Here is an 18687-nt window from a genome sequence, read left to right on the forward strand (position 1 = left end):
CTCAAGCCTGTAATCCCAGCACTTTGGGAGGCCGAGACGGGTGGATCACGAGGTCAGGAGATCGAGACCATCCTGGCCTACACGGTGAAACCCCGTCTCTACTAAAAAATACAAAAAACTAGCCAGGCGAGATGGCGGGCGCCTGTAGTCCCAGCTACTCGGGAGGCTGAGGCAGGAGAATGGCGTAAACCCGGGAGGTGGAGCTTGCAGTGAGCTGAGATTGCGCCACTGCACTCCAGCCTGGGCGACAGAGCGAGACTCCGTCTCAAAAAAAAAAAAAAAAAAAAAAAGAGGCTCTCAATCAGAATGAAGTTTTTTGTTTTAACTTTCTGGAGGCTTATAAGCTTCCATTATCTAGAATGATTAAACAAAGCAGTACTTTACAGTGGGATTCTTGAGCAGCAATCTAGCCTACTTTTCAAAATTCCCTGGACCTATAAATCTAATGTATTTGACAAGGTGCGTTTTATAATGCTTTCAGTCATGTGTTTTACAAACTCCCTTTAGACCAGCAAAATCCCAAATCCCACAACACTTAGCAAATCTAGCCAATAGGTAAGCATATTCTAGATAATAAGTCCTTTAAAAACAACCAAAGATAGTACTAGATTTTTTTTTAAAAAAAGCAGCTATTTTATTTTTTTTGAGATGGAGTCACCCAGGCTGGAGTGCAGTGGCATGATCTTGGCTCACTGCACCCTCTGCCTCCCGGTTCAAGCAATTCTACAGGTTAATGCCACTACGTCTGGCTAATTTTTGCATTTTTAGTAGAGACAGGGCTTCACTATGTTGGCCAGGCTGCTCTTGAATTCCTTACTTCAGGTGATCTGCCCGTCTCTGCCTCCCAAAATGCTGGGATTATAAGCATGAGCTAAAGCACCTGCTCAAAACAGCTATTTTAGTAGTGTCATTTTTAAGAAAGAAAAAGTGGCAAAAACATGCTTCTGTATTTAGAATCATGGACCTTTAATTATAACTCTTAAGACTCTATGGATTATTTACAAAGGAACTAAGAAAGGCCTAAACCTGTTGAAGATTATGAAGACAGCAATGACAGAAGATCTGCTAGAGCTAAGCATTCCTGTCTCTGGTGTAGTGCTGTACGTCCTCAACTATGCCTCTGCAGCAATAGCTTTCCTCCTCATCTTAGGATTATTGATACTGAGAAAACTTAACATAGAGAATACAAAAGTCACTATCCTATTTCCCTAAGGAGAAAACTTTAGAAATTCATCCAACCAAAAACTTAATTTTGTCTTTTCCTTCAGTGTTCAAGAACAAAAAATGTATCTAGTAGCTCTAAGTGGACAAAAGGACAAATGAAAACTCTAGAATGCTTAACCAAGCTATAACAAGTTTGGGCACTATCTGGTATCATCCTACTGAAACTTTCCTTAGTAACTCCCCTACACCCCACAACAAAGGACTAGAAGGAAGGAACTGAATTCCTACTGTTTTGGAGGCTGAAATGATGACCTGTTTGCCTCCCACTCACCCTGCTCTGATGGTACAGGGTAGTGCTTTGCCATAAAAATGTTAGTGACACCTAACAGAGCTGAGACCAACCTCTGGGGTATTACAGTTGAGAAAATTATGGTGAGAAAACAAAGTCAGATCTACAGGTCATCCATAGCCTATACTTTATAACAGCTTAGACTGTAAACAATTTTAATCACAGAACACTTTCCTGTTCCTAAAGTGTATTTATGCTGAGTTCAGCATTCAGTCTTTACACAGTTCCTTCATGAATGTTATTTTTTCCCTGCTACATTTATAAGCTCTTTGAAGTTAATAATCATGTCTTTTACTTTTTGTAGTTTCATGATATCTATATATTCTAGGCACAGAGTAAATAATAAACATATACACATTAATTTACTCACAGCAGTTACCATAAACCAATGAAACCAAAGTAAACACGGGGACGTGACGACAGAGATTTTCTAATAAAGAAGAAAAAAACATACCAAAAAAACCCACCAATGCTGTAATTTCAGGAATCCTGCTGTGATAAGAAGCAAGCGGAGTTGGGCTTTCCTAGAACCTTCTTTGCCCCACCATCACAGATTATCCTTAGTATAAACTTGTAGTGTGTTAAAACTCAGGTATCTATGTTTTATACAGAAATTTGCAAGGTAAAGACCAAAATATCTCAGTGCAATTAAAATTACAAATTCTTCCCATTAAATCAACTAAATGGGAACTCCCTGTGATAATTTCTCAAAGTTCTCATTAAAAACTTAAGAAAAAGGTAAATAAACCAAACATCTTCATAGAAAAATTGTATTTACAACTCCATTCAAAAGCAGTTTTTAAAAGCAAACACAACGTTAACACTGAAGGTGAAAAATCTATGCTCACCCAAAGCTGCCAGATCTAATAAATTACTGACAGAATACTGCATCAAAAATAAGGCAATAACCCAAAATATACCATTAAAGATTTCTCCATCCCCACAACTAGATAGAATGAATCTATCTAGGAGTAAGTGATACGCTTTATTCAGTTTCACCATGTCTGAAATCTTTAAGGACAGAAGTGATAAAATGTTATCTTCATTCTTCATTAGACTTGAACACTTGAAGGAAAACAATTTCTAAAGCACAAAGAGGTAAAGAGGTATAATCTTTCAAAAAGATATTCAGTGTTCAAAATTCAAGAATGCAATATCAATACACAACGGGCATTAGGTGAATATACATAATACAGTGAGAGCAAATTAATTTATTTAGTACTTTTTCCATTCCATATCATCAGGAGGGTTGATTTCAACTTTCCTTTTACCTACATCAGACCAGTTGGTACTCAAAACTGTACCACCCGACTCCATCTGCAATGAAAAATTAAAATAAGATTAATTCCTGGACCATGTAATCAAAATAGAATATTTTTCTAAAAATGTTCCAAGCATAGAGCCCCAAATATTGGCTATTATATACATCTCAATATAAACTCTATACAATACACATATATAAAACACATTACACACAGACAAAATACATAGCTCAATATAAACTCAAAACAGTATTTTTATTTAATTTTAGGCATTCCAGAAGTTAACAAGTTCCATAAAATCTGAAAAGGAAATCCTAAACTAGTCAGGGAGGTGCACTACATGCTTTGCTAATGAGCATAGACATATATGGGGAAAAACGACCTTCAAATGAAGGTTCAAATTAAACTACCTTCAATTATTAGCTCCCCCAAAAAAATGATTATTGTAATTTCTTTTGCTGAAGACCATAAAGACCAATCAAAATAATCTCTTTCTATACCAGCTGAAGAGAACTTTAAGGCCTCTACTTTGTGCTTTGTGCCAAACACAAGCAAGTTTATCCAAAATTTTTTAAAAATCAAGGTACACATATGCAGGTATAGAAAGTCAGTGTCTCAGTGAAAAATTGGTCATTTATTTACCATCTACTGAATATACCACCCACTAATAACCCAAGAATATTCATTAATATATTTAAAAAACATCTGGACATTTCTTATTTTAACGATAAAAATCAATGGATTTGAACCACAGCAAAGAATAGTGCAAATTATTAAAATATAAACATTTAAAAATAACCAATTGGGTTAGCAGCCAATGTATACAGTTACATATCCTACACACTGGAACCTCAATGTAACCCCATGTCCGACACGCTCTACTGAGCTCCCTTACATGGGCTTTTTTGCACGGCAGTGATTTTTGTGTCCTTAGTCATCTTCCAAACATGAAATGTCATCACCTCTCTGTGGCTTTACTCTGACCTCTTATTTCTCTATTCCTGTAAATTCGTCTATGTAAGCCTAATTATCACTTACATAACATGTGTCACACTGCATTGTTGCAATTTAAGGTTCTGTCTTCTTATATCTGCTTTCCACCCTCGACTTCAACTAATGCTGAGAGCTCATTAAGGGCAAGGAGTACATTTTACTAATATACATATCCCAGTTCGAAGCACAGTGGCCTAGCACATAGTGGGCTTTAAATAAAATGACTGAATTACATTTGACAAATCTGTATAATAAACTACCCCAAGGTAGAGCATAGTGGCTCACACCTGTAATTCCAGCACTTTGGGAGGCTGAGGCGGGCAGATCACCTGAGGTCACGAGTTCAAGACCAGCCTGGCCAACATGGTGAAACCCCGTCTCCACTAAAACTACAAAAATTAGCTGGGCGTAGTGGCATGCGCCTGTAGTCCCAGCTACTCCAGAGGCTGAGTCATGAGAATCAACTGCATCTGGGAGGCGGAGGTTGCAGTGAGCTGAGATCGCGTCACTGCACTCCAGCCTGAGTGACAGAGCGAAACTCTCTCTCAAATAAACAAACAAACACAAACTACCCCAAGAGGACCTTCAGTTATAAAACTAAAAAAAAGTAGATTAGTTTACAATCTGACCATACTTGCTGATGACACTTACCGTGCCCCGCCCCCTGCCACAGCATCTCTAATAGACTGCAGGGCAATTTAGCATTTCCCTGTGATTATTTTGTATATCTTGGTCTTTTGTCCCAACTAGACAAGGAGATTACAGAGAAAGAGTTCTAGTTTCTTTTGTATTCCACAAGGACAGAAGCCTCTGGTATAGTCCAGATCAATGCTGCCACACAGATGGCTTATTTTATGGGTACACATAATTTAGTTATAATTGTCAAAGTTTCTATATGAAAATGATTGCAGATTCTTTGATCTTTGATTTGATTTGACTTGACATCTTTGATCTGACATACTGCTAATTTTGTCTACCATACTTTCAAAAGTCAAAAGTGAGAATGACTTCTCCTGGGAAGATCAAGTAGATGTACTTTTCCTATTCTTCCAAGTAGTAAATCTAAACACCCTGGACGCTACATATGAAACAAAGATAAAATGACTCTACAAGGGGCCAGGTGCAGTGGCTCACACCTATAATCCCAATACTTTGTGAGGGCAAGGCAGGAGAATTGCTTAAGTCCAAGAGCTCAAGAACAGCCTGGGCAACGCAGTGAGACCTTATCTCTGTACAAAAAAAAAGAAGAAAAATAGCCAGGTGTGGTGGCACACACCTACAGTGCCAGCTACTGAGGAGGCTCAGGTGGGAGGATCACTTGAGCTCAGGAGTTCAAGGCTGCAGTGATTCATGATCACACCTCTGTATTCCAGCTGGAACAACAGAGCAAGATCCTGTCTAGAAAAAAAAAAAAATAAAGGTGAAGTGAAGACAGACCTACCAAGGACCTTGGGACTCAAGAAATGACGTGGTGGCAAATTCTGGGTTTTCCTTTTGCCTCATATATCCTAGACTTGGAGCTGAAGAAGCTGGAAACACCAAGGAGCACAAACAAGAAAAAAAAAGTCCCAACAAACCCCTGCTCTCTCTTGCCAAGAGATCAGGAAAGGATGCTGCCTAGGAAAACAGAAAACTTTCAGACAACAGGCCAGGCATGGTGGCTCATGCCTGTAATCTCAGCACTTTAGGAGGTCAACATGGGAGGGGACTGCTTGAGCTCAGGAGTTCAAGACCAGCCTGGGCAATATGGGGAGACCTCGTCTCTAAAAAAATAAAAATAAATTAACTGGGCATGGTGGCGCACACCTGTGATCCCAGCTACTCAGGAGGATTACTCGAGCCCAGTAGGTCAAGGCTGCACTGAGCCATGATCGCACCACTACACTCCACCCTGGCGACAGAGGGAGACCCTGTCTCAAAAATGAGTGAATACATAGAAATAGATAATAGATAAATGTACATCTTAAGAACCTAAAAAAATAAGAACAAAATGCACCTAAAGCAAGCAGAATAATAATAATAGAAATGAATAAAATGTAGAACAAAAAATAGAGGAAAAAATGAAACAAAGAACCAATTCTTTGGGAGAAAAAATTCAATAAAATAAGCAAATCTAGCCAATGGGTAAGCATATGCTAGATAAGGTGTCCTTTAAACCTCTAGGAGACTGACAAAGAAAAAAGAGAAAAGACACAAATTACCATTACAAGAATGGTAAAAAAGTATCACTATAAACCCTGCAGACATCAAAAGAGTAAGCAAGGCCGGGTCCGGTGGCTCACTACTGTAATCCCAGCACTTTGGGAGGCCAAGGTGGGTGGATCGCTTGAGCTCAGGAGTTACAGACCAGACTGGGGAACATGGCAAAACCCCGTATCTACAAAATAAAATAAAATAAAAATACATTAGTTGGACATGGTGGCACATGCCTGTAGTCCCAGCTACTAGAGAGGCTGAGATGAGAGGATCACTTGAGCCTGGGAAGCTGAGGCTGCAGTGAGCTATGATCACACCACTACACTCTAGCCTGGGCAACAGAAAAACACCATCTCAAAAAAGACAAAAAACAAACAAAAAGAATAAGGGACTAAATACACACCGACAACTTGGACACAATGGATCAGTTTATCAGAAACACAAACCACAAGTCACCCATATGAAATAGACAATTTGAACAGTCCTATAAAAACTTTTAGGTTAACTAAATTCATAACTTTAAATCTCCTAATAAAGAAATCTCCAGTTTCACTGATGAGTTCTGCCAAATACTTTAAAAAAGTTAACACCAATTATACACAATATCTTCTAAAAAATAGAAGAGGATGAAATGCTTCCTAATTCATTTTACGAAGTATTACGCTGACGCCAAACCAAAGATAGCACAAAAAGTACAGACTCATATTCCTCATGAATATAAACACAATAACCCATAACAAAACATTAGAAGACAGAATTGAGAGATACACTATATGACAAAGTAGGGCTCATGCAAGTCTGTCTCAATACTTGAAAATCAATCATATTAATCATATAAAATCATATTAACAGGCTAAGGAAGAAAAATCATATAATCCTATCAACACAGAGAAAACATCTGACAAAAAGTCAACGTTAGAAGTTAATGATAAAAAAATTTCAGAAAAATAGGAATACAACAGAACTTTCATAACTTGACAAAGATCATCTACCAAAAACTTACAGTTAACATGCTACTTAATGATGAAACAATAAATACTTTTCCCTTAAAATGGAAAGCAAGGGTGATGTCTACTCTCACTACTCTTACTCAACACAGTGCTGAAGTTGCAGCCAGTGAAATACAGCAAGAAAAGGAGATAAAAGGCATACAGATAGAAAAGGAAGAAATAAAACTCTATTTGCAGATAAATAAAACTTCCATATTTGAAGATGATTGTACACATTAAAAAAGTAACAATCTCCAAAAATATTCCTAGAACTGAGTCCAGCAACGTCACAGAATACAAGATAAACATAAAACTAACTGTATGTCTAGATTCTAGTAATAAACACCAAAATTATATATACATCACTTTACTTTAAAATTTACACGGAAAGACAAATGAGTTAGAGTATCTAAAAACAATTGTGAAAATAAAGGATAAAGTAGGAGGAATGAGTCTGCCCAATTTCAGACTTACACAGCTACAGTTCAAGACGGTGGGACTGACAGAGGAACGTACATATAGATCACATACAACTCAATCTAACAGAACGGGGAACTAAGAAACAGACTCACACAAATATGCACAACTGATTTTTGAGAAAGGTGCAAAAGTGATTCAATGAGAAGAGATAGGTGCCAGAACACTTGAACATACTATCCACCCCACAAAAAGGAATCTCAAGTTAAATCTCACACTTGACGTAAAAATTCAAAATGCATCACAGACTTAAATGTAATACGCAGGCCAGGTGCTGTGGCTCACACCTGTAACCCTAGCACTTCAGGAGACCAAGGCCAAAGAAATGCTTGAGGCCAGAAGTTCGAGACTACCCTAAGCAACACAGAGACACCCCATCTCTACAAAAAATTTTAAAAATTAGCCAGGCATGGCAGCATGGATGTGTAGTCCCATCTACTTGGGAGGCTGAGGCATGAGGATCACTTGAGCCCAGGACTTTGAGGTTACAGTGAACTGTGACTGTGCCACTATACTCCAGCCTGGGTGACAGAATGAGACCCTATCTCTAAATAAAAAATAAATGTAATATGTAAAACAATATTACTTTTATTTAAATAGGAGAAAGTCTTTGAGATCTAGGACTAAGCAAAGAGTTAACAGACTTGAAACTAAATGTATGATCCACAAAAAGTAGTAAATTAGACTTAATCAAAATGAAATATTTTGGCTCTATGAAAGACCCTGCTAAGAAAATGAAAACTACAAACTGGGAGAAAATACTTGCAAACTACATATCTGACAAAGATTGCCAGATGTGTGATCATCAGGGATCATGGAAGGGTAGAGGTGGGGTGAGTATGGCCATAAAATAGCAACATAAGCGATCCTTGGAATCCATGAAAATGTTCTATATCTCTCTCTCTCTCTTTTTTTTTTTTTTAAAGAGATAGGGTCTCACTTTGCTGCCCGGGCTGAGTGTAGTGGCATGAACATAGCTCACTGCAAGCTTGTACTCCTGGGCTCAAACAATACTCCTGCCTCAGACACCTGAGTAGCTGACAGGGGCACAACACCATGACAAGCTAGTTTTTAAATTTCTTGTAGAGACCAGATCTTACTACATTGCCCAGGCTGATCTAGCCTCAAGGGATCCTGTGGTCTCAGACTCCCAAAGCACTGGGATTAAAGGTGTCAGCCACTGCATGCAGCCACGTTCCCTATCTTAACTGTCAATATCATGGTTGTGACATTGTACCATAGTTTTGGCAAAATGTTTCCATCAGTGGAAACTTTGTAAAACGCAGAAGAACTTCATTTCTTAGGATTGCATGTGAATCTACAAATATCTCAAAACCAAAAGTTTAATGAAAACTTTTTTTTTTTTTTTTGAGAGAGGGTCTCTGTTGCCCAGGCTGTAGTTCAGTGGCATAAAAAAATAACCCACTGCAACCTTGACTTCCCAGGCTCAAGAGATCCTCCCACCTCACCTTCCCAAGTAGCTGGGACCACAGGCACATGCCACCAGGCCTAGCTAATTTTTTTTTTGTAAAGATAAGAGTCTCTCTACGTTGCCCAGGCTGGTCTCAAGATCTTTAGCTCAAGTGATCCTCCCACCTCACCCTCCCAAAAGTGATGGAAAAAAATTTATTAATTAATAGTGAGGCTGGTTGAGAGGCTGAGGTGGCTAGATTGCTTGAAGCCAGGAGTTCGAGACCAGCCTGGGCAACATGGTACAACCCCATCTCTACAAGAAATAAAGTAGCCAGGTGTGGTGGTGTATGTCTATAGTCCCAGCTACTGCAGAGGCTGAGGTAGGAGAATCACTTGAGCCTGGCAGACAGAGGCTGCAGTGAGCCAAGATCACGCACTGCACTCAAGCCTGGGCAACAGGGCAAGACCTTGTCTCTAAATAAACAAACTGTGAAAAGCACAATCATGACCAATTACCACATATTTCTTAAGTGTGAAATACCTGAGCCTCAACCACATTAACTATTATTAAATACTAATTTTAACTTTCTACTGTAAATATGAATGTCTTAAAAGAGTCATATTTCCAGAGCTACTGGTATTAATAAAAGTCACATGATTACAACTGCAAGCTAAATAATCTATAAAGTTCTACAGTGACGAATTGTTACTAAAATCTTGAGGTCTAATTTAGGTATTTATGCTGCCCTGACAAAAAGCCTGAATTCTCTTAATCAAGAGAGTTCCTAAACCAATGAATAATGTACACCTTCTACTTGCAAACACTATTCTGGAAAGTTTCACATCTATATTCTTCATCTCTAACATTGACACTACATACGAATCTAGAAGGGACACAACAAAAGTTCACTCAGCTACTGTGAAAATCCAAGTAAGATGACTCCATATCAATCTAATTCACTGATAATAAAAATACCTACTTAGGATAAACTACTTGTTTCTCATCTCTTCCGTAAGTTTTCAACTTCTTCAAAAATTACTCTTAGAGCAAAAAGAAACGTTCAGACAGACCTTATTCAAAAAGTTCTCCCAGCTATAGTACATGCAATTTGGTCTCATATTACCAATTTTCTCTTTTAAAATATGTAAAATTTCCTCCCATATATATTTCTTAAAAGTTTATATTCTTACAAAGGATTTGTTCATGGCACGTTTCACTTCATCAGAACCATCTGAATAGATCTGCTGAAATAATCTGTTTAAAGCTGCATCTCCCTCCAACTTTTCATTCTTTTCTTCTTCTTTGATCTCACCAACCAATTTATCCCAATTTCTTGTATAAGGAGATGATGATGGATATAGGTTCTTTACATCTGTGAAGTAAAAAAAGGCAGAAGTAATTAATCAACATGTTTCAATTATGTCAAGAATATGTAAACTTTGTGACCATGTATATGGAACATCTTAGCAAACAGTTCAGGTTACTGAATTTCATGTATGCAGTAAGTGTCTTTCTGGTATATATATCAACAACAAAATTTACATTTCTAAAAACTGAGTCAGTTACCATAATGTAAAATCTGGGGATTTCTTTTGAGTACAATAACTCAATAAAGTGTAAACTTCTGATACTTTATATAAATTAGATTAGATTAAAAGCAGATTCTTCATGTTGATAACAGGAGAAACTAGATGAAAAGTATACAGAACTTTTATGTTTTCAGAAAAGTTGCAAAGACAGTACAAACAATTTTAAAAATAAAAGTTTTTTAAAGGATGCCTATGAAATCTTTCGTAACTAAGATTTTAATAAATGTTAAAAATGTGGCTTTTTCTAAAGTATTTAGTATCTTTCAGAGTATAAATAGCCTGAAAATATAATCATCCATGCCACTCCATACTCTCCCCACATCAAAAATATAAGATTATTTCAATAGGCAATAACAATAAGTAATGCCTAAATGTTTAAAGTACTACACTTGATGATCTGAAGTTCAATGTCCACATGCCATACACCTAGCAAATAACAGTGTTTGTAGGGCACACTGGGGTTTGTAAACAGAGGCTGCTTGCATTGCAGCCAGAAAGGCTACTGGCCCAGGGGCTCGGGGTACTGCCAAGATTGCTCCAAAGACCAAAGGCATCAAGATCTTGGCACACAAATAATTAGAAAATAACTAGCCAACCTAGTAGCTATAGGAGCAGCTCTGTTCACTGTCCAATAAAAATATGACAGCCTCAAATGTGAGTCACATATATAATTTTAAAATTTCTAGTAACTACATTACTACAAAGAATCAGGTGAAATGCAGTTTAATAATATATTTTATTTAACCTGATATATATCATATATAGTATCATTTTGACATGAAACCAACAGAGGCTGGGCATGGGGGCTCACGCCTATAATCCCAGCACTTTGGGAGGCCAAGGTAGGACGATTGCTTGAGGCCAGAAATGTGAGACCAGCCTGGGCAACATAGCGAGAACCCATCTCTATGGAAAAAAAAAAAAATTAGCTGAGCATGGTGGCACATGCCTGCAGTACCAGCTTCTTGGAAGGCTGGGGTGGGAGGACTGCTTGAGTCCAAGAAGTCGAGGCTACACTGAGCCATGACAGTGCCATTGCATTCCAGCCTGGGTGACAGAGCAAGACTCCCTTTTAAAAAAAAAAAAAAGAAAGAAACCAACAACAACAAAAAGAATATATTTTACATTCTTCTCTTTTTTTCATACTAAGTCTTCAAACTGTGGCATATATTTCACATAGCAGATCTCAATGCAGACTAGTCATATTTCAAGTGCTGAACAGGTAACGTGTGGCTAGCAGCTACTGCATTGGACAAAACAGCTGTAGTCTTCAAAAACCCCGATTCAAAATTTCCCCATCAGCATGTATTAGGACATATTAATACTAATCTAAATGTTCCTCCCAATACTGCTCTCTACATCCCTTTTGTCAAAATAGCTGAGAAACTATTTAACATCCACTGTTTTTCTACGCTTTCTCTTCACTTGTAAACCGACTTTCTCCCTGCCCATTCCTCCTCAAAACAAGACAAAACCACACACACACCACCAACACACAGCTTTTTTCAGGGCCAAATATATTGTTTTGATCCTATCCACCTTCCTTCTACTAGACATCCTTCTATCTTTGTACATTTTCACTAGAAGCCAGATAAAACCAAAAAAATGCATGCCATGGTAAGTTAAGAGCCTGGGAAACATGGATTTAATTAATCCTAATGCTGACTCCCAGGAAGCATGAGAAGAGGTTTTCATCTCCATTTTACAGATAAGCAAGCTGGCTCTCAGATAGGTTAAGTGACTTGCCCTTATCTACAGTCTCCAGCTTGCAATACACAGGAATCTGACAAGCATATTAATTTCTTATAAAAACAGGACAGGAAGAGTATCATCTTGAATACCTAAGGTGTTGAGTTTAGAAAAAACATGGTAACTGTAACACTAAAAAACCTTGATCTTTAATCTCAGAAAAACTTTTAACACCTGGAGATGGTAGAAGAACTACTTCGAGAGATGAGTAACCTCCCCGTTCATTCACTATAATATCAAATAACTACATAGATACTCATGTCGGCAAAAACTGTTTCCATTGTTAGAAAATGCAACAACAAGCAGTATGCAACGAGTAGACAAAGGGTTAAGAGAGTAACTGGAACCAACTGAGAAGACCTAGATTTTAGTCCTAGACAATGAGAACTGCTGGATAATCTTGAGCTTAACTTTTCTGAGCCTGCAAAATGGGAGGAGTAATAAGGGGCTGCCTGTTATGTAGGGCTGTTAGAACCAAGTAAGATGCTACATTTAAAGTGATTATATATATATATATTTTTTTGAGACGGAGTCTCGCTCGGTCCCCCGGGCTAGAGTGCAGTGGCCAGATCTCAGCTCACTGCAAGCTCCGCCTCCCGGGTTCCCGCCATTCTCCTGCCTCAGCCTCCCGAGTAGCTGGGACTACAGGTGCTGCCACCTCGCCCGGCTAGTTTTTTGTATTTTTTAGTAGAGACGGGGTTTCACCGTATTAGCCAGGATGGTCTCGAGCTCCTGACCTCGTGATCCGCCCGTCTCGGCCACCCAAAGTGCTGGGATTACAGGCTTGAGCCACCGCGCCCGGCCGTAAAAGTGATTATATTTTTTTAAACCTTTCAGCTACATATAAACCTCAGCCTCAAAATCTCTTGGAGTCAGTCCTAAAAGAAGCACATACATCTTTCCAGTAGAGTGGGAAGCAGATGTTTAACTAAATACCTTAAATACCAACTAGATATACTTCAGTCCTTAGAAAGTATCTGTTGGTGTTAATACCCTGATTTTGAAAATTATACTATAGACTACTTAAGAGGTAATCATTGGACTAGTTAAGACACTATCACCGGGGAAAACTGGGTGAAAGCTACATGAGAATCTCTTATTTTTGAAACTTCTAAACATCCAAAATTATTTCTAAAGAAATAACTATACACACACACACACACACGAATGATCTGTTGAATAACTTGGTGTTTTCTAAAAGGTGCCACAAGGAAATGTGTTTTCTGTTACAGAAGAAAGCAGTCAAAATCAGAAGAAGTAGCTGAGACACATGTTAGCTTGTTTCAGTCATTAAATCAGACCATTACTTCTAATAAAAAGAAATTTCGCTCCACTCATTAATGAGGCTATTGCTATAAAATATAATCTTAGGTTGTAGTTCTGAGTGTGCTGTGAATTAGTCCATTACAAAAATTCTTAGCTAGTTATTGCATATACTTAAAATTGACCTCAACACAAAGTTCTGTCTGTTTCTTACAGGACTATATATACAATGAAGCCTGGTTTTCTACTCTTTTCCTAGACTTTCCTTTGGCATTTATTACCTATTTGTGTTCATCTCTAAATTAGCAATAAGAAATGGGGTAGACACCTTACCCTGTAAAGCCCTGAAAATTCCAGGAAATCAGATGACAATATCAGTAGAAGGAATAGAAAGGAATAAGTGAGAGAGGGAGAGGGAAGAGTGGGAAATATATCAGCCGAGTAAACCAACTTACAACCCAAAAAGAAACAACAGGAGGGGCCAACACACAAAAATAAACATCCTTCAACTGATGCCATAAACTTTACATGGTAAACAATAAATCCCAACTCCCTCTGGGATTTTGCTGCCATTCATTTTATTCTTAGAATTTGAGAAGTTAGAACTTTCACAGAAAGGCTACTTTATATTCATTATGGAGCAACCTTATTATACTCAATGTATCTTATCTTCAGAACATAAATAATGAAAGCAAAAAGAATGTTCATTACTATTTAATTTCAGTTACACAATACGAATATAAAGCTATCAAGGCCAGAAAACAAACCTGCTACGAATTGTTTTGGCGTAGGCACATCTCCTTGCCCCTCTAGCTTTTCCCATCTCACAGCCTCTGGCTTTTTCAGTTTAATTTCAATCTGGAGGAGACACCAAATAAAATCCATTACTCGATGTAAAATACACAAAACAGTAAAAAATGCAGTTTTCTTAATAGTATCTTTGACAGTTTCCTTAAATTACACAAGGTTAAATTTGAAGAACTATGAAACAATTTTGTTTCTACACTCAAAATTCACCCTTGAAAAAAACAACAAACATACTATATATAAGCTACAATCAAGAAGAGACTTGAAATACATATGCTTTTTTTCATCCAAAGCAATCTGAGCCAGGGATGATTCTGCCACCCAGATGACATTTAGCTATGTCTGGAGACACTGTGAGTTGTCATACTGGAGTGAGGGAAGAGGTGGTAGTGACATCTAGTGAGTAGAGACCACGGTTGCTACTAAACATTCTACTATGTACCGGGCAATCCCCCAAAATGTCAATAATGCCGCTACAGAGAAATCTGATTCTAAAAGAATTACTGCATTTACATGTACATGTATGGTGGAGAAACTTATTTCACTGTATAAACATAATAAAACTAACGCTAACATTCTGGCAATCATTCATTCAACAAATAATTACTAAGCACCTACTATGAGACAGTATAGTCTTCAAGGCTGTGGGAGATCTTTTATTTTTAGAGACAGGGTCTTGCTCTGTCTCCCAGACTGGAGTGCAGTAGGGCGATCACAGCTCACTCTAGCCTTGAACTCCTGGGCTCAAGTGATCTTCTAGCCTCAGCTTCCCAAATAGCTGGGACTACAGACAACTGCCACCACTCCTGGCTAATGTTTTTAAAATTTTTTGTAGAGACAGAGTCTCACTAGATTGCCCAGGTTGTTCTCAGACTCCTGGCCTCAAGCCATCCTCCCACCTCAGCTTCCCAAAGTGCTAGGAGTCCAGGCATAAGCCACCATGCCCAGCTGAATTTTTAAAATACTAAAGACACATCCTCAACCATTTCGAAGTATGTGAGATACTTTAAGAAAATTACTAAAGTTGTAAACAAGTAAATGTTCTAAAAGCTCAGGAGAAGCACACCTGACTGAACAGGAAAGGCTTTATATGCCTTGAAGGGCTTTGAAGGGTAGAAGCATTTGCAAGAGTGAAGGCGTAGGTCTGCAGAGGCACAGGGAATGGCCTAACTGGAGCACAGGTAGAAAGGACACTGCATCGGGGAGCACCATGAAGACTAAGTTAACTTATTAAAATGAAAAGTTAGCCATGCGCAGTGGCTCACGCCAGTAATCCCAGCACTTTGGGAGGCCGAGGCTGGCGGATCGCAAGGTCAGGAGATCGAGACCGTCCTGGCTAACACAGTGAAACCCCACCACTACTAAAAGTACAAAAAATTAGCCAGGCGTGGTGGCAGGCGCCTGTAATCCCAGCTACTCAGGAGGCTGAGACAGGAGAATGGCGTGAACCCAGGAGGCGGGGCTTGCAGTGAGCCGAGATCACGTCACTGCACTCCAGCCTGGGCGACAGAACAAGACTCTGTCTCAAAAAAATAATAATAAAAATAAAATGAAAAGTTAACAGTATCCTAATGGCATCTCTTACTCTAATTAAGGCTAGCCCCCCCGAGTCTATCTGTACCCCAACACACACAATCACACAGCATTTTATCTACCTTTTGTTTTCTTTATTCAAATAATGCTCTCACCTCTATTTTAACAGGCTAAAATCAGCATTTTTAGTACAAATATTAAAGCAAGGACTATAATAAACATTATATGAAACAGTTTAAATGAGCAATTGAATTAGAATTTGATATTCTCATGTTATTTTCCTATGAAAAGGATCACAACTTTTGTAAACAGAATTAAAAAATCAAAAGGCAGACTTAAAAAGAGAAGCCTATTTACCCTTTGGTGGTTCTATCTTTTATCAGATGACTCATTTAAACTAGCAATTTCTGGTAATATTTATACCAAACGCATTCAGCAAAAGGACCTTCAAAATTTGCACCTTAAAATACCTTAACAAGAGCTAACATAGGGAAAACTGCCAGTATTTTTAATCAGAGATAAAATGATGGTATATGTATGGGGGGTATGTGGTCTCAAGTGTTTATTTTTTTTTCTTTAGGAGCAAAGAAATGCAATAAACAACTGTTTTCATAATAAGAGAAAAATATGAAACAAATGTCACTGGGATAAGAGCAAAGAGTAGTAATCCCAGAATGTTAGGAGGCCGAGGCAGGCAGATCACCTGGGGGCAGTTCAAGACCAGCCTGGCCAAAATGGCAAAACCCTGTCTCTACTAAAAATACAAAATAGCCAAGCGTGGTGGCAAATGCCTGTAGTCCCAGCTACTCAGGAGGCCAAGACAGAATCGCTTGAATCTGGGAGGTGGAGGCTGCAGAGAGCCAAGATAGTGCCGCTGCACTTCAGCCTGGGCAACAGAGCAAGACTCTGTCCAAAAAAAAAAAAGTATAGTATCTTTGGTGTAATTTACATGTTTAAACTCTACATACATAAAAACACATTTCATAAGAATTTCTAGAATTTCCTAAAGTGAACTACAATTAATTTTTATAAAGTAATATACCACCAATATTTTCTGTACTCTGGTTACTTTGTCAATGCTACGGTATTTTTCAAGAGAGAACACAAATCAAATAGATGACAACGACACAGCAACAGTTACTGAAAAGAACTGTTAATATTATCTGAAATTAAAATTGCATCTTCTTTAATTTTCAGCTCATCTAAAAAACGAGGGTCTGGAAAGTACTGTGTACATCACCACATTAAACATGGCCACAGGCCACCCTATATTCACACTTCATGTTCCTGTAACTATGAACAAACTGTCCATAAAAAGTTCCTTGTTTCACCTGAAGAGCAGCACAGACTAGCATTTGCATCTACTGAAAACCACTATAACCTGGAATAATTGTGCAGTATGAACAAAGAGGACTTTATAAAGCCAAAGGCAAAGCTCTTAGTAACAACCTGCTTCAGCTGAGACAAGCTGACCTCAACCTGAAATTACACTTAATCCATTCATTAAAATAGCTGCATGTAATAAACCACTTAAAGTAGCTTTTTAAAAAAGGTAAAAGGGGCCAGGTGTGTTGGCTCACACCTGTAATCCTGGCACTTTGGGAGGCTGAAGTGGGAGGATCACTTGAGCCCAAGAGGTTGAGGCCACAGTGGGCCAAGATCACTCCACTGCACTCCAGCATGGTCAACAGAGTGAGACCCTATCTCCCCCGACAAAAAAAAAAGTAAAACAAGGGAGGGACTATTTCCTATGAAATCCTTTTTACTCTTAATTCACTTTCAATGTTCGTATATGCTTTTAAAAATGAAGTTTTAAGTCTTGATGATTCTGGCAGATAGTTCTAGAATTAGCACCAGTCCAATTTCAGAAGTTTTTATTGCAACCATTAACAAACCATTCTATTTTCATTTAAGTCAAAAATACTTTAAAAGTAACTTAAAACTTTGGTAGTTTGCTTGTATGTTGCTCTCATACATTAAATGACATTATGTATGAAAAGAATAAAGAACCGTGTCTGGCAAATAACAACAGAATGCTATTATCAATATCCTGATCAGTATAATCGGTTAAAAAACCTGGGCAAATTACTGAACATCTCTGGGTTAAGTTTCCCTACCTGTAAACTGGGGATAAAAATACCTACACCATGCAGTAACTATGAGAACTACATGAGATAATACACAATACAGTGCCTGACATGTGATAAAACAGTCAAAACACCTATTCTAATTCTCCACAGGTCAAACAAAATGGGACTGACTAAATAAGCTACAGTATATGCGTATGCCGAAATACTCTGATGTTGAATATGTAAGGATGTGATAAAAATATCAACAAAGTGTAGCTGTTTGAAAATTATGTAGAGTAGGCCGGGCGCAGTGGCTCAAGCCTGTAATCCCAGCACTTTGGGAGGCCAAGACGGGCGGATCACGAGGTCAGGAGATCGAGACCATCCTGGCTAACCCGGTGAAACCCCGTCTCTATTAAAAAAATACAAAAAAAACTAGCCGGGCGAGGTAGCGGGCGCCTGTAGTCCCAGCTACTGGGGAGGCTGAGGCAGGAGAATGGCGTTAACCCAGGAGGCGGAGCTTGCAGTGAGCCAAGATCCGGCCACTGCACTCCAGCCCGGGCGACAGAGCGTGACTCCGTCTCAAAAAAAAAAAAAAGAAAAGAAAATTATGTAGAGTAAAATTCTTCTTTTAAAAATGTATGAATATACATTACAAAATATATGAAAAGATAAGAATACATTCCAAGATCTACAATTTGCGATCTTTTTAAACTAATTCAGTTAAAAAAAAAATCAAATCTCACTATTATCACCACCACTGTATTAAAAAAGCAAAACAAAACAGTAATTTTAAAAACTCCCATATCTATGTATTCAGACCAGCAGAAGCA

General features: G+C 38.3%; 1 protein-coding gene across 1 annotated transcript in view; it reads right to left on the reverse strand.

The window, feature by feature from the left end:
• Window positions 1-2479: 2479 nt before the first annotated feature.
• SUGT1 (SGT1 homolog, MIS12 kinetochore complex assembly cochaperone) overlaps window positions 2480-18687 on the reverse strand; it is a 50189-nt gene continuing 33981 nt past the window's right edge. Inside the window, exons 13-15 of the mRNA XM_026454249.1 lie at window positions 14213-14303; window positions 10035-10216; window positions 2480-2830 (exon numbers count right to left, since the gene is read on the reverse strand). Of these exons, the coding sequence (XP_026310034.1) occupies window positions 2729-2830; window positions 10035-10216; window positions 14213-14303 (375 nt within the window). The 3' untranslated portion in view covers window positions 2480-2728. The remainder of the gene's footprint in view (window positions 2831-10034; window positions 10217-14212; window positions 14304-18687) is intronic.

The sequence above is a fragment of the Piliocolobus tephrosceles genome, chromosome X, assembly GCF_002776525.5.
Source record: "Piliocolobus tephrosceles isolate RC106 chromosome X, ASM277652v3, whole genome shotgun sequence".
NCBI lineage: Eukaryota > Metazoa > Chordata > Mammalia > Primates > Cercopithecidae > Piliocolobus > Piliocolobus tephrosceles.